This window comes from Antechinus flavipes, chromosome 1, assembly GCF_016432865.1.
Source record: "Antechinus flavipes isolate AdamAnt ecotype Samford, QLD, Australia chromosome 1, AdamAnt_v2, whole genome shotgun sequence".
Taxonomy (NCBI): Eukaryota; Metazoa; Chordata; class Mammalia; order Dasyuromorphia; family Dasyuridae; genus Antechinus; species Antechinus flavipes.
Genome location: NC_067398.1, coordinates 425,279,720 through 425,297,109, shown reverse-complemented (window position 1 = coordinate 425,297,109; position 17,390 = coordinate 425,279,720). Strand labels below are relative to the sequence as shown.

Below are 17,390 nucleotides of genomic sequence, written 5' to 3'. Positions count from 1 at the left end.
CTCTGCAGCCAGATTGGCTTATCTTGGAACCAGTTAAATTGCATGGAACATTTATTATAAGGCCTTTTCTTTTTGCAGTTTAACTTCCAAAACATTAAAAATAAGCACAAGAAATCTTGTATTTTTGAAGAGTTCCACTTTCCGCCCCCTCAGAGCAAAGCACTTTTACATTGACCATCTTGCTGTATTCACCTGAATGTCTAATAAGTCTATACATTTGTCTCTTTAATCAACACTAAACTAATAGATCATAGAAAACTAAAAGCTATAGAAAGTGTCTCCAGACATATTTACATAAATAGTGCAGTCTCATAGGAAAGACCAAGATCCCATTAGAGTGAAATGCTCTCTCCACAATGCTGGACCCATGCCTCATTTATCAAATTAACCCCATTTGAGGGGAAATTTGAGTTTGTAGCCCATGAGTTTAAAAAAAAAAGAAGTGTAGTTAAGCAACTTGTAAAAGCTCTTTTGAAATTAATCTAATAACCCAATGGCTCTTCTGCTAAGTGCCACAGTCCTGTCTGAAATACAGCTGGTAATAGCATTTGTTTCCATTTGACCTCCTTTTGGTGCTTTCATCTCCTGGCACTGTCAGGCTAGCGTTTTCCCCAAATTAAAACATGAAAATGCATCGTAAATAAGGTATTACAAAATGGTGAGCAGATTAAAGATTGTCTCAGCAATGCTTAAATTAAATCGGCGGTGCAGAGACTATCATAAACTAGTAGCTTTAAAAATGAGATATTTCTTTATTAACTTTTAAGAAGTGTGAGAGTCCATGTATTGCCTTTCTAAGAGTGTTCCCTCCCATGTTAAATACAATCTTGTTCCCATGTTTTTAGGAGAGAATCATCCCTTTAGAAAATTATCCTATAAATAAGCCAAAGGGAGATTAAAGATGTTGTAGCTTTAACACTCACTGAACTCCTGAGTATATGGGTCCATCACTCCATGCCTCTGAAAGGACAGCTCCTTCTTATATGCTAAGAAATAGTTCATATACCAGATTCAAATAACATCTGTTAATCTTCCTGGCTTCATTATTTGATAAAGACACCCAGATTGGAGTATTAATTTAAACACAATGGGTTGCTGAGATTTTGGACCACCTGCCACTAGGTCACAATTTTAGATAAGATTTCATTTAAACAGAACTACATAAAATGAGATTACATGAAGCTGACAACTTTCCCAGGAAACACTTCCCAGCTTGGGGAGAGGAGCAGTCTTAGTATGTTGGAATTTTACACAGAATTTAGGACCCCCTGCTTCTCATAAAATGAAGGCCCAGGGCAGCGGTTCTGTAGGTCTTTTCAGTTTCTGTCTCTGGGGGAAAGAAAAAGCTGGGATATAAACATGTCCCATTTTAATTTGCAAATTGCCTGCAGCAACAACCACAGAGCCACCCTATAAGTGTTCTCCTAGTTTTAGTCACTCCTGTTATTTGTGAACCTTAAATACACAGAAGTCAGTATTACTTGACTTAAATCAACCATATTATTTACACACACACACATACACACACACACACACACACACACACACACACACACTCAAGCCAAGGGAAGCATCAAGATATGATTTGCCACTGAGCAAATTACTATGTTTGAAACCTCCTCTGGTTTTGTATTTCATAGCATTTTACAAGAATCACAAAAGAAAAATTTTCTAAAAGTTGTTTTGGCTTAACAAAGCCAGAATATTTGGGAGAAATAATCTCTCTCTTTCTTTCTCTGTATATGTGTATGAAGTTCTCTGTATGTGTGTGTGTCTGGAATTGGCTATTTAGTTCTTGCCTAGCACCTAAAAAAATGAAGTCACTTTGGATCTGGGAACCTCTTTGAGATTTTCCCTTTCTATGGCCACCCAGAGAAAGATGACAAATATTCTCATGTTAATATATTGATTCATGATTCTTTCCCCTATAATTCTCAGCGAGGCAGATTTCTTTCCTACCATTCATTGCTATATTTCACATCTCTTAGGTTTTGTTTATTGATTTTGTATTTTCGTGATTATTTTGTTGTTGATTTGGCAACTGGCTCTAAAGTTATAGCAAAATTCTTTAATTCCTCCCCCTCTCCCCCATCTTTACTTTGTATTAGTGATGATTTTTTCTTGAATATAAATGTGCTTGAACCCTATTAATGTCCTTGAAATGACCCCTAAGCCCCTTAAAAACTAAGAATAATATATAATGTTCACATTTGACAACTTTTTGTATCTCAAGTGAAAAGCAAAAGGGTGTAACACTGTTAAAACTTTTCTTCTATTCCCTGCTTTTTCCTCTTCCTCCACACCACCATCCGATACCAGATGAGGTGCAATGAAAAACTCAGCTGAAATCCTATTTTTTAATAGCTAGCTGGCACTTTCAACTAGGTTTCTAGCACTTGCTTTTTTAATTGCACACTGAATGGTGTTTTAATTGAGATCATAGTGGGAGAGAAGTGGGGGTAGTGGAATAGAGGAATAAAAATTTGCCTCTTGTTAATTGTTCATGGAAAAATAGCATTCATATTTGATGGATGAGTTAATAAGTACCTCAGAGAACATCATACCGATCCTGTCTTACATGATCTAATTCCTTGGGGATTCATTTGATCAGTTTTTGTGGTAACAAGCTAAATATTCATTTAGATATTTAAACAAAAAACATGATTAGCCAATTCTGGATAAAATGTAGCATTTTAGGGGCTGCAATAAAAGACTTGTCAATCAAACCTTGAATTTAATTCTAAAGAACAACATACTCTTCTTAGGAGTATACAAGATCACTGCAAGCTGACCATATCTAAAGAATAGGTCTTCTATCTGGAAATGAGCAAATTAGTGTCAGGCGCTCAAGAGGAAGACCCGTCTGTGTGGCAGGCTTCCATTTGGCTAAATGTTTTTCTTCCAAGCTTTGTTGTATGACCTGAAACAGAAAAAACTATGGCCCTTTTAATTTTATACTAAATACTGTGATTAAGGTGCTGTTATATTTCTATAAATGCCTAATTATTTTAAATTAACTTTGCTGTTAAATGTTTCAGCAATATCCTGTGGTTATAACATACATAGGTTAATTATAGTGAAATCTAGCTTTTTTATGAATAGCTTAGAATGAAAATCCAATAAATGAGAAATATTCACTTGTGAAATGCCACTTGGTTGGTGTAGAGTGTTTATAAAATGAGTATCATTCAAGAAATAACAAGAAGGCAGTGAAGTGCATTGGGAAGGGTCGAGAGATTAACCTGTGTGGAGGAATGCAGTTTTGTCACTTACTAATTGACTTTGGGCAAATCCCTTACCCTCTCATCCACTTTCTACATTTATAAAATTCTCCATTGGACAAAATGATTCCCAAGATCCTTTTCAGCTCCATTAATCTAATTATAAGAAGGGTAAATCCCAGTTCTGCCACTTACTGCTTGTATGACTTTAGCTAAATCATTTAATGTCTCTGGACCTCAAATTTCTCATCTATAAAATGAGGGTATTGAATCAGATGACTTCTAAGTTCTCTTCTGGATCTAAATCTATGATTCTATAAGTTTGAGGGTCTTGAAAAATGTTTTTCTGTATTTGATTATGTAATAAAAATACTACTTTTCCCTAATTTTTAATCATTATTAATTTTGACTCTTCTATCTACTAAATGGTATATCTCTTTATTAACTTAAATATCTTTATTTTTGTGAGAGAATAAAAAATGGCAATATCCTAATACTCAATTCACAATCAGAATATCTATAGTAAATTAATGTTAACAGAAAATAAATCCCTAAGACAAACCAGTGTATTAAGCATATCTATAAGTTTTTGTTTATATATAAACAAATTATATTTTAAAGATTTAAGTTTATAAACAAAGATTGCTAAAGTTACAGTACCTTGGACATTCCTTATCATTGCACATGATAGGGTTTTTTAAATACAAGATCATGATGATGGTATCATGACATGAAATTTACTAAAAAAAATTTTTTTAAAACTTTTTCATAAATTAGCTCTTTCAAATAAACCACTACATGGATAGTAAAAGTGCAATAATAGGAATGATGCTTTCAACTATTTTTACATTACTTCTTTGTCATGATGTGGAACAATGCTTTTAGTATTAATTTTCAAGGCAGGAATGACAGAATTGCCATGGGAACAAAGATAAAATAAATGTAAAAGAAATGCATTTTTTAAAAAGTTGACTATTATTTTAATTAATACCTTGAACAACCTTGTTTCCCTCACTCAAGATATCCAAGATTTTCATTTGTCTTCTGTAAGCATTTTAATGATAGACTTCCAATTTTATCATTAAATACTACTAAGTCCAATTTTATCCATCTATGGCTATATCTATTTATCAAATCTATTTAAGTAAATATATAGAAATACAAGTAAATTAACAAAACTCAGTTGCAAATTTTAGGTCTCACCTCACCACCAATAGCATGATTTGAGTTATTCATATGTCACTAAATTCACACCAATCAAGAAAAATTTAGTTCAATTTGGTGAAAAGCCTAAAATGCCAGATTTAAAAAATATAGCAAATATTTTATTACTTTCACAAACATGCAGTGAAATTGCTGACAAGAACAGGAGAAAAAGAATTGAACTATCTCTGACAATTTTTATGAGCTTTAACAAATAGCATTATTTGTGATTAGCTCATTTATAGTTTAGAATCTAAATAATATAAACAGTTTATATAATCTCAATTGATAATTTCAATTAGTTTGCTGGTCTTCAATTTAATAAAGTTAAATATTTCCTTTGTTTACACTCCTGATTGCTTGTCAAATTTTTGATTTTCCTCCCCCATATGATGCCTCTCACATTCTTATTATGTTACCTCATAGAGGAAGTCCTCTTCAGTTTTCAAGAGTTATGTGAGCAAAGGTCAAATTGGAAAAGCTTCCAGGATGGGGCTGGTAAAGCACTGCCTTTCATTAATTAGCCTATCTCAGTTTATAAAGGCTCATCACCAAAAGGTTGGTTACCAGGTGATAAATGTTTTTGGCTTCAGTAACTCAACAAGAGGGACTACTGAGGTTTGAAGGAGTTGTGTGACCTGCATTGGTGGGGAAATATCCATAGAGATGAAAGCTCAAATCCTTAAAATATTGAAGCATAATATAATGCAAGGATAAAACTTCAGCATGCCTATATATGGTTCTGAATTAGTAGAGAGAGAATTAAAATTTTAAACTTCCACTTTGTGATTTTGACTAATTAAATTGGTGAATGATAATCACTTAATGCTTTTTGACTTGAAGTTTATCATAAAACTATGATAAATTTATATTGAAATTGTATATTCTTAGTTGGGCTGGCCTACCATATTATATCCAAAGAACAGTGTACCCAAAGATAGATTGATCTATAGAATTTGTACCCTTGATTTCTAACCAACTTCATGCTTTTGGAAGAGTAGTTAATACTGAAAAAAAAAAATACTCAAAGAACAGGAGATAATGGCTAATTGGTATTTCTGAATTACCTGTAAAATTATAGTATACATGACTTTTCATCTCTTTGTCAGTCAATACTAATATTCATAATTATTCTTCCCCCATTACTTTTACTATAATACTGTATTTAGGTTAAATTGCAATTCTTTATCACATCAGTATTGTGTAATGTACAGTTAGGACAGTCATCTGAGTTGAATCAATGAAAGCTAGTCAAAAGAACAGGTGAGTGGAAACAATAATATCCTCAAATATACATTGAGAGAACAAGTAAAAATATTAGTACTTGTCCTCTCTACTACCACTGTGCCTGAAAAACTGGGTTGTTAAACTGGATGCACTAAAAAATAAAACTTTGTCTCTTGGAAACTCATAAAAGTTTACTAGAAAAAGTCTCTAACATTTGATCCACACAGACAGCAGTCATTAACATTTGGAATTGGTAGAATAGAGGACCCTTTCACAGAGCTGTGGATAAATATAAAGAAATAGCCACTTCACATATCTCAATGCTGTATTGGAAAATGAAAAAAAGGCAACATATTAAGAGTCTTTGTCACTGTCTGTGCCACCATACATGTCTGCCAGCTTCTTAAACCGCGGCCCCCAGTCACTAAGGTAATCATAGTCTTGATCTCCATCTGTAGTGACAGACTCCAAAGAGCTCAGGGATTCTGCCACGGAACCATTGCCTTCATATGCATAGGTAGCTAAGGAGTCATATGGCGGGGCAGTAGGATCTGTATCATTTTCCTTTAACCTTTGGTTAATGAAATCTCTGACATCAGTGTTATCCCGTACTGTTGGAGTCCGTCGAGGAAGAAAAAGTGCCTCTGGCACAATATCTCTGCGTAATTTATTGTCTTCTATGGCTTCAGGATTTCTTAGTGTGCCAATATCAAAGGCTTGAGTATCTTCCTCTCCACCACCTTCATCATTGTAACTGACAATGTTATCTCTGATGTCCTCTTTGGAAATGATCAAAGGTTCCTTCTTCCTCTGCCGTCTTAGAGCTGCAAAAAGTACCACTGTCACTAGGAACAGAAATAAAACAGAAGGGGAAGGAAAAGTTAATTTGCTACCCAATTAACGTCAGGGAAGAAATATTTTGCTCAAACAGCCAACTTTTAAAAGTTGTCTGGAAAACTGCAAACTCAACTTTCATGTTTTGAGAATGTTCCCTACCTCTTTGTGCTCAAATTAGGAACCAAAAAGGAATAAGAATTTGAAAGAAGCAAGAATACAATCTAAGTGGAAGATAGAACACAGTCATCATTTTGTCAGTCATTCCTTTTTTTTTTTTGCCTTTTTGAAATGGCAAACCAGTCTCAAGGTAAAAAATAAAATAGCAAAAGGGCTCTAATAAGAGTGCAAATTATGCTGAACACCTAAAATGCTATGAACCTGGTTATGAGGACAAGGCTAGCACCTTTTGGAATGTGAAGAACTCTATATCCAAAATAACTTTGGCAGTAGAATTTCTAACCTCCCCCTATTCCCCTGTGAATAGTATAAAATTAGTCTAAAGTCCAAAGAAGGCTAGTGAATGTGTTTGTGTATCGCTATGCTTGACTGCTGTGCATGGAAACCTGTCCAATTGCAGGTAATATCTAAAGATTCAGGATTTCAAAAGTAATCATAGTTGTTAACATTTCTGGAATGATGACTAAGAGTCATGAACGTTTAAAGCTATCTTGGATTTGAGCTAACAAGCCTAAATGGGGGCGTCTTTTGCTGCTCAAAGTCACTGTTGTTTATTGAATTCTGTGTTTCATGCTTTACAGGAGGCTTCACTTTTTTAAAAAAATTGTGTCAATGAGAATTCAATGTATTTGAACAGTTCAATTCAAACTGATTATTTATAAGTCCATCCATCTGCAAATGAGTAGTTTCTACATATACTCTGCAACAGATACACTTAGAAACACACCGAAAATCCTAGGTTTGAATCCTATCTATCGGTTACTACCTTTGTGGCTAATCATTTAACCTCTCAAGACTTCAGTTTCTTCATACTTAAAATGTAGGGGTTGGAATGTGTTTTCATCATAATAGGATCTAATGATAGACATAAGGTAGTTAGGTACCACAGTGGATAGAGAGCACCCAACTTGGAGTCAGGAAGACTGTTCTTCCTGAGTGCAAATCTTGCCTCAGACACTTAGTAGCTGTGTGACCCCAGACAAGTCTCAAGTTTTCTTATTAGTAAAATGACCTAGGAAATGAAATGGCAAATCACTCCAGTATTTCTGCCAAAAAACCCAAAACAAAATAAAACACCAAATGAATTCATGAAGATGGGGACACAACTGAAAAATGACTGAAGGACAACAAAATGATATACATAGTTAAAGAAAAACTGCATTATAATGAGCAAATAATATATATATTCAGATCTATAACTAAACATTTTAGATCTCAGATAAATTCGATTTAGTGTTATGTTTGTATTGGGAAGGTTGGGGGATTGGTTCTAATGTATAACTTCTCTTGAGCATGTTTGGGATAATCTAGAGTCAGAAGTCGTAGAAGTTAAAGTTACTTAGGAAGTAGGATTTCAAAGTATTTGAGCCAAATATTGGCTATATTGAGAAAGAGGGAGAATAATTTGGGTCTGTAGATGGCAGCAAAAAAGATCTGGTTAGGATAGAGTGAACTTGAAAAACACTCACATATTTTCTTGATTGACTTTCAAATCTCTTTTTTCCTCAGTTCTACAACTTCTTTCTCTTTTCCTCTCCTCTAATTCAGTTCTATACTTCCTGTGGCTAACCTAGACATAGAATTGTTCCCTCCCTATTATTGACTTACAATGGCATCACATATTGCTTTCAACTCTAGTTGATTTTGCAGCAGTGGGGGTGAATATTGAATCTCTCCTCCACAAGATCTTTAAAGCTAAATGAGACCCATCTGAATCAACAGTCTAAACTGAATCTTGCTTTGAGACAAAATAGTTAATAAATTCTATACTCACTTGTATTTTTCCCTATCTCTAAAATATTGGTTAGGCTAGTTTTTCCATTATAGATGACAGTTATCTCCTACACTTGTTTCGCCTGGGGGAAAATTCAAGATGCACCTTCCTTGACTTAGTTTCCTGGTAGCCTAAAGTTAGAGTCTTTCAGACTTTATTGATATCTCTAAAAATTGCCACATCCTGCTGACCAGAATCATTTTCATATATACATGAGAGGCCAGGCAACATCTATTCAAGCTATTGAAGGAGCATCATCATGGAGTATCATTTCTATGTTATGACTGAGTAAATTTCCTTTTGTTAACTGTTAAATGATCTACAAATGTCTCATTTTGTTCCTGAACTCAAACCTGAACTAACAGGGCAAACCTAGCAACATTCCAAGGATTGCAGGATTTTAAATAAGATATTCCTTCTAAATATTATTGGGTTTATTTGAAACCTTTTAATGAATCCTTAAGAGTAAGACTCTATAGCCATCCAGTGAATAACTACTTAGCAATTACTCCAAAATTAGAGGCCCTGGGTTCAAATCCTACTTCAGATACTATCTGTGTAACTTTGGACTGATCTCAACCTCTCTGGGTCTCAATTTTCTCATCAACAAAATGATGTTGTTAGACTAGAAGGGCCTCTGAGACTCCTTCCAGTTCTGGGTGTGAAATCCTAAGATCATACTATTTGATTGACAGCTGAATTAAGTTTAAAAAAGCCTGTTTTTAATGTAACTGTATGAGGAAATTAGGAAATTTCTAGAAAGGTTGTGATTGGAACTGGTGGAGAAGTATATTTATGAGTAAATTTATAGATTAGCAATAAACTGAAATAGACATTCCTTCTGACAAATCCATTATCATTTCCTATCATTCCCTGACGTGTGTGTGTGTGTGTGTGTGTGTGTGTGTGTGTTTGTGTTAGGATAGAGTCACAAGATCATAGACTGAATTGTGAAAGAGACATCAGAGGTCCTTTAGTCTGGGTTCAAATCCTTCCTCTGACATTTACTATATTTGTTATTTTGGGCAAATCACTTAACTTCTGTGTTCAATCCCCTCCTTTATAGATGAGGAAATTGGCCCAGAGAAATGAAGGGACTTGCCCAAGATCACACAAATAGTATCAGAGGAAAACTTTCAACCTAGATCCTTTAGAACTAGTTTAGAGTCATCAGGTATCTCTGAGATAACTTAATTCAATCTTATAATTTTTTCCCCAGATGAAAAGTACATGACGATGTTATTTGTCTGACAGTGGAGAGAAATATCTACCTGTTCATTCATAGTCCTCTGTTCAAACTTGGAATCAATGGTATATGTTGATTGGCTGTGGACAGAAGTGTGACATGACATCAAAGAAATATCAGAGTCCCTTGTTTTCCTGTACTCTCAAAAGTAACCTAAATAATCAGTGATTCAAATTCAGGTAAGGAAGGCTTGTTTATTGGAGTGCCTTAGGAATTTATTTTAATGAATAATTTAATGTTATTTTTAGTTAACTCATCAATAATTTGTAAATAATGATCCTTCTGAAGTACTTAAGGGTGCTTAAAAATTTTATTTTAAAATGTTTCTTAAATATTTCTCCCATAGGCTTGTTTACACTATTAATGTTATTAATAGTAGTGCTATTATGCTACTTGTGCATTCATATGCACTATCCCTGTATTTCTCCCAACAACCTGGTGAGAGTAACTATTATCATCACCCTTTTATTTATGAGAAAATGAAGCTCATTGGGTAAGTAACATAATGTCACAATGGTAGACAATTCCAGGGTTGGGATTCAAACCATGGTCTTTTATGTGCAGTGCTCTTTTCTTTATACTTTGATGTCTATACTATTCATTAAAATCATGGAATTCTAGCTCTGAAATGGATTTAATACATTCTTAGATTTTGCAAAATAAAGACTTAGGCCAGGGTAAGTCTGAATGATCACAAATACAAATTAGAATTGTATTTTTTTTAGCTTATCATGAAAATCCAATAATTGAAATGGAATGATTTATTTTGCTTGTGCTATTGGTATGTCTAAGATTGTATGGCAAAGTGGATATAGTCTTTAGAGTCAGGAAGATATAGATTCAAACATCACCTTTGATGTTTGCTCCACATATCTCTCTAAGACTAAATTAGAAAGAAGTTATTAGTGGAGATAGTTTCTATCCCAGAAATTATCCTACTTTGAACTCACAGAATGGACCAAAAAATCCATAGTTTAAATGAGCCATATTTTTCTTTGCGAAGAGAGCTTTGGATTTATGTAATTGTCTATAAGCAACAGCACAAACTTTGAAAATTAAAATGCAGGCTCCCAAAACTGAATGAGGAAAATATTCTAGGAAAGTGCTTCAGTGCTATAAATTCTATGAACGGTTAAGGATCCTCCACTTTCAGCCATTCCCTAGTGCTATAGCAATAGGTGTTAGAATCAGCAACAGCTTTGGTAGCAGTGTTATTTTCAGTCTCTGGACAAATGAGAATCCTCAAACTCTAAGGCTAGATCTAAAATGTCATATACTTAACTATCACCATATCAGGATTTTCTCCATCATATGTTATTCTTTTTTTAAAGTATCCTATTTTAAATTTAATATTAACAATAACAACACATTAATTTGACATTTTAAATCTTGGTAGGTAGCACAAATACTATTATACTCATTTAGACTTGTGTAGCAGGGGTCTTCAAACTAAGGCCTGTGGGCCAGATGCAGCAGCTGAGGACGTTTGTCCCTCTCACCCAGGGCCATGAAGTTTCTTTATTTAAAGGCCCACAAAACAAAGTTTTTGTTTTTACTATAGTCTGGCCCTCCAGTAGTCTGAGGGACAATGAACTGGCCCCCTATTTAAAAAGTTTGAGGACCTCCGGCTCAGTGTCTGAGTTGAGATTTCAACCCAGCTCCTTGACCCAAAATTCATTTCTCTTTTTCACTTCTTTTTTCTGGGAAAACACCTCCTATTTTTCATGAGGTAAGTCACATTCTCTGAGGGACACAACTCTATTTCTTCTACTTCAATGTCATTCTTCTTGAGTATGTCTCAAGTATTGTCTTAGGTACTGGAGGCAAAAATCTGAGATAGTTTATAAAAGGTAGATAGCAGAAGGAAGACACCGAAATAGATGGATGTATAAGAAAAAAGAACCTGAAAGAACAGAGAAAAAGGAAGACACCAAGGACACCAGACAAGGGGCTTAAAAGAGAAATATAAAAAGGTAATAAGGAGATGAAGAGGGGAAACTGTCCCTGAGTTTAGTTTGCTTGGGCTAAGGGAATTTTTTCCCTACAAAGTTGATTAGAGTCATTGACATAATTAGCATTAAGATCATCTGAAGGACACTAAGGAAATTAGAGGCCTAAGTTTTATTCACTTGCTAGATGTATGCTTTGGGGCATATTTTTATGGGCTTGGTTGCCTTTGTTAACAATTCCTTATCTGCCTGAAAAAAAAAAAGACTAAACCAGGTGTTTTCTTATGATCTTTTCAACTGTTAAGACCTATTATACTTTCTTATTAATGAATTATTGATACATTTATAATTGTTTAAAATTCTATGAAGTATTTTATGATTAAAATGCTTTTCTAAGAACCAGGAATGAAAGTAAAAAAATGACATAATTTTTCAAAATTAGGGATTAATTTTTTTTTAGGGAAGGAAGGAATAAGGCATAGCCTCAAATAAGCATGATTCAGAGTAAAATGTGATAGACAAAGACAAAGAACTCAAAATAAAGTACGTGATGGTGAGAGAGTACAGGATGAGATGAGGGAACAACTAGAAGACCTGTTTGAACAGAAAGGATATGAAGAATACTGTGAAATAAAGCTGGGAATGGAAATTGGAACCCAAATGAAGAAATCCTTAAGTGACAAGTCAAGAAAAGACACTAGCTCTTATGATCTAAATTGCCAGCATGACCTTTTTCTTTTTTAACCTATTTAATGACCAGAATCTAATAAACAGAGAATTATAATAGAGGTTTGCAGGCTCTTTTAGGAGTCTTAAATTCAGAATCACCAGCAAAATTAAAGGATTGGGGATAAGAAATAATTAAATTCAAGAAATGAGTGTTTGATAAACCTGAAAACATAAATTACTTGGGGAATGACAAGATTTGTTGGAAAAACTGCAGATCAATATCGTACACAATAAACCATAATAAGCTAAAAATTCACATGTGATATGAATACCAAATGTCATATCACAAACAAATGAGAAGAGGAAGAGTTCTGGGTAGCATTCGTAGCTATAATTAGGGGGTAAAGTTTTGATAAAAAAAAAGGGATATAGTCAATCACAAAAGATTATTTCAATTACATAAAATTTGAACAAACATTTGCATGAATAAAATAGAGTTAGGATAGGAAGAGAAGTAGTTAGTTGGGAAAATAACTTAGCAAAATTCTGTGTTGCATCACAAATCTTTGATAAGCAACTCATATCTTAGATATACAGGGAACTAAATTAAGTCTGTTATTGTTCAGTCATAACCAGCTTTTTGTGCCCTATTTGGAGTTTTCTTGACAAAGATACTGAAATGGTTTGCCATTTCCTTCTCCAGTTCATTTTACAGATGTTAAAATTAAGGTAAACAGGATTAAATGACTTGTCTAGGATTACACAAACTTCTGAGGTTGCATGTGAACTCAGGTCTTCCTGATTCCAAGCTTACTGCTTTATCCTCCATGTCACCCAATTGCCTCTGAAACCATGTATATAAAACCAAAAGATATTCCACCACAGAGAAATAGTTAAAAGATGTAAATAAACAGTTCTCAAAAACAGAATTACATACTGTTAATAATCATATGAAAGATAGATTGCTTAAAATTACTAATTAGTGAGACATAAATCAAAATATTCCATTTTCAACTGTTTACCCAGAAATCTGGCAAAGTTGACAAAAATGGAAATGGTCAATTTTGGGGGAGTTATAGGAAAACAGGCATAGTGAAGTATTGTATGAATTTTTCCAATTTGCAAAGTAATTTGGAATTTTACTGAAAAAGTTACTAAAATATCTATACCCTTTGCCCCACTGCTAAATCACTGTTAAGAAGAAAAATCCAACATATTCACAAATATTTATAGCAGGACTTTTTATAGGTCTATTTACTTAACCTTAGATCACAATGTGCATGGAAGGGAAATTTAAAATAGGAAAGATAGATCATGAATGAGTTTAAGTGTCAAAGGTGGAGTTTATATAGTAGGGAGACATTGGAGTTTATGGAGTGAAAAAAAAAGTGACATAATTAGATCTGAAGTTTTAGAAACACACTTTTGCAGCTATGTGGAGAATTGATTGCAATGGGAAAAGACAGGGAGACCAATTAGAAGCCCATAGCATTAAACCCCAACCAAGATGATAAGGATATAATACCTAGAACATATTAAGTACTTAGTGAATATTTATTGACTGATTGACTGAGCTAGACTGGTGGTTATATAACTGGAAAAAGGAGGTTGATTATGGGAAATATTCTGGACATAGAAATAAAATTTAACAGCTAATTGGATTTGAGAGGTGAGGGAGAGAGAAGAATGAAAAATAATAGGGAGCCTATGAACCTAAGTAACTGGAAGGATAGTACTATCCTTAATGGAAATATGCAAATACAGAAGAGGATTGGGGAGGGGGGAGAAAATAATGATTTCTATTTTGGACTTGGTGAGTTTGAGAAGCCTATGGAATATTCAGTTTGAAGTTTGTTAGAAAATAGGCAATAGGTTCAGTAAAGTAATATTAATCAAAATGAACATATATATATATTATATATATGCATATATATAAGAAATAATAAAACCCTATATAATTATTATAATAGAAATGGAAATATTCAAAATATTTATAAAATTCAAAAATTACCTGGGAGTCCATTTACCAAGCTTATATAAATATAATTACAAAATTTTCCTTAAAGAAATAAATTAGAGATATATTCAGTGCTCATGGATAGACTGTACCAGCAAAATAAAAAAAAAAAACCATAATGCTATTTAAATTACTTAACAGATTTATGGATATACCAATCAAATGCTACAAGCCTGAAGTTTAGCAGACAGACTATAATTAGCTATAGAGAGCTGTTAATCATCTGCATGAGATGAAAATTAAACCCATAACAGCTGATTAAATCACTAAGAAAAAATATAGAGAGAAAAGAGATGAGGGCCTGAGACTGGATATTGGGTTATACTTGAAGTTAGGAAGTATGTTATATATTATAATCTAGCAAGGGAGACAGAGAAGATCAGATATGTAGTAAGACAGTTAAAAGAGAACAGTGTCACAAAAAACTCAAAGAGGAGAGAGAGTGTTGAACAATGGCAAATGCTACAGAGATAGAATAAGGATTGAAGGGGGGGAATCTGTTAGATTTTGCCCCTGGATACATTATTTTGGAACTTCTTTGACTTTTTCATCATACCTCAGGAAGTTCATCATTGAGAAAACCTTATCATCTAAAAGATCTACTCATCAGTAACCTCTGCTTCTCTGACTGAAAGGTGGAATAATGAAACTGTAAAACCTGAATTTGAGGAGGGGTTCAGTATATATATCTTTTCATTTCCTATCTGGCTGCACTACTTTGGAAATTCTCTGATTTCACCACGCCAGGTACCTCCCACCTTTCCCTCATTTTCAGTTTCTTTTGTGTGTATGTATTCTCTTACTCCATTAGATGTAAACTTCTTGAAGACAGACTACCCTTTTTTAATGAGGTACTGTATTTTCAACACTTAAAACAGTGCTGGTATTTATTGATTAATTAAAAGATCATTTATAACTTCTAAAAGTTTCAATTAAGTAATATGGCCAGAAGACAGCCTGGAAAGGGTTTTGAAATAAACCAGGGTAGAGAGTTTTTTCCCTATTAGTGGGGAATGCATATAATTTACATTTAAAAGTTTAAAGTAAGAGTTTTGAGACATGGTTTTTAGAAACACATTGAGAGTAATTTTTCTTAATAGTAAAAATAGTATAGACATCTATGATTTCATTTTTGCCACTGTTTTGTGACCAGAGATAAGCCACTTCAATTCTCTGAGTTTTCTCATTTATAAAATGGGTATAATTGTACCAGGCTACCCAACATAATTATTTTAACTACACTACGTACCACAAATGGCTGTAGAAATAGCAGGTATTACTGTCTGCAATGTTTTAAGTATGCTTCTCTATGAAGGACTAAATAAATTCTTGATTTCTTCAGATATTTAATCCTATGGAATCCCATACTGTTATTTTTGAGAGAACAATTCTGATTAGTCACATGAGAATGAGAGAGAAATATGTATGATATTATTTGTCTTCTTTAGAAAGCTACACAATATAAAGTAATTTATGGTACTTGGAATTTAGATGTTTAATCTATATGATGTTTGGGTTTAGACAGTGTAACACTTAATATTTAATATTAGTGTATTGCATTTCAAAGTTACTGATGACTTCTATTACAATTAAATCAAGTGATGACAAATTCTCATTTCTTTTTTTCTTGTAGTAGAATTTTGCTGTTATCAAAAACAATGCTACTACTACTACTATTATTATTATTACTAAGTGTTTTACACACAACAACCCTGTTAATTATTCATATTGGAAGTGCTAAAAGTGTTCCAGATAAGAAGGCTCAGGCTTAGAGAGTTCCTTGGAGATTCCTCATCATAAAATATGATTTTTTTATCTTTCTCTCTAATTCATAAAATATGATTATTGAACTAAATGTTTAAAGCTGTTTATAGTCCTAAGTCCTTTGATTTACCCAAGATCACATAGCTCATAAGACATAAAACTTGGTCTTTAAATTCTAAGATTAGAATTCTTTCCTTTTCTAAATCCTATTTTTTGAATTTTATTTGAGGTAACTGAGCCATTAGTTGGGATTTGGAAATCTCTGCTGTGTAGAATGTTTTACTGTAGAAGGATATCTTCCTTTGTGAAATAATAGATGGACTTCTATATTTTCTTTTTGTAAAGAAATTCACATTTTTTTACATAGAATTCCCTTAAAATTTCCAAGGTACACTGCTATGGAAAAAAAAATAACTTGTAGTAAAAATCTTGTTTGTCTTTAATATCTCCCTAACAGGTATCATGTAATCTTTCTACAGACAATGTCAGATATTGAGTATTTGCATTTCCTCTTAGTTTTGGAAAAGTTACTTGATTTCTTCTGGCTATCAAGATTTCTTTCATAGACTTCCATAAAAAAAGCATTGGATTTAAGATTATGTGAAAAAAACTTTAAAAAAACAACTTCTATCTCTGTAAGGCTCTATTACCTACTCTTTGATTTCACCAACTTTGAAAAGATTTTTTAAAAAATCTCTATTATGCTATTATTTTTATTGACTTACATCACTAAAATCACTGAATTTTGTGCATCTTTTCCTTTGCATCTTATTTATTTTCATAGCTTTAAATACCTCCTTCATCCTTAGTTGTCAAAAACTCTCACAGTTCTGATGATGAGTTTCAAAGTTTTTATAATAATTGGTAGCACTGATTCAGACTTCCTGAATATTTCATTCTTATATTACTTTGGCATCCTTTTAGATAAAAATACAGGTACTCATTTTATCTTTCACATTCTTTGAATATGTCATCTGCTTGCTTTCTTTCTTTTTCAGGTAGTTGGGTTATTTAACTATAATGCCCTACTTTATCTATTGGGAACATGAATTTTTCCAGTCCAGTCTCCATATTTTGAAGGGTAGCAACATTTTCTTGCTTCTCAAAAACTGCATAGTTGCTAAAAATTTCTGTCAACTTTTATAGGAAGAATTATGACAGGTCCATTGAGAGTAAAAATGGAAGTTGGATCAACATTTGCTCTTGATTATGACAGATATTCAACTCATTTCTCATGATTCCTAGATGTATGTTTTTCTCTGTAGTAGTTATCTTCCAGTGTATTATGCCATAGAGTCATTTACTG

At 33.2% G+C, this 17,390-nt stretch overlaps 1 protein-coding gene across 2 annotated transcripts in view; it reads right to left on the bottom strand.

The window, feature by feature from the left end:
* Nucleotides 1-3,643: 3,643 nt before the first annotated feature.
* CDH6 (cadherin 6) overlaps nt 3,644-17,390 on the bottom strand; it is a 164,887-nt gene continuing 151,140 nt past the window's right edge. For both annotated transcript variants that reach the window (XM_051969888.1, XM_051969889.1), the window contains exon 12: nt 3,644-6,496. In XM_051969888.1, the coding sequence (XP_051825848.1) occupies nt 6,006-6,496 (491 nt within the window). In that variant the 3' untranslated portion in view covers nt 3,644-6,005. The remainder of the gene's footprint in view (nt 6,497-17,390) is intronic.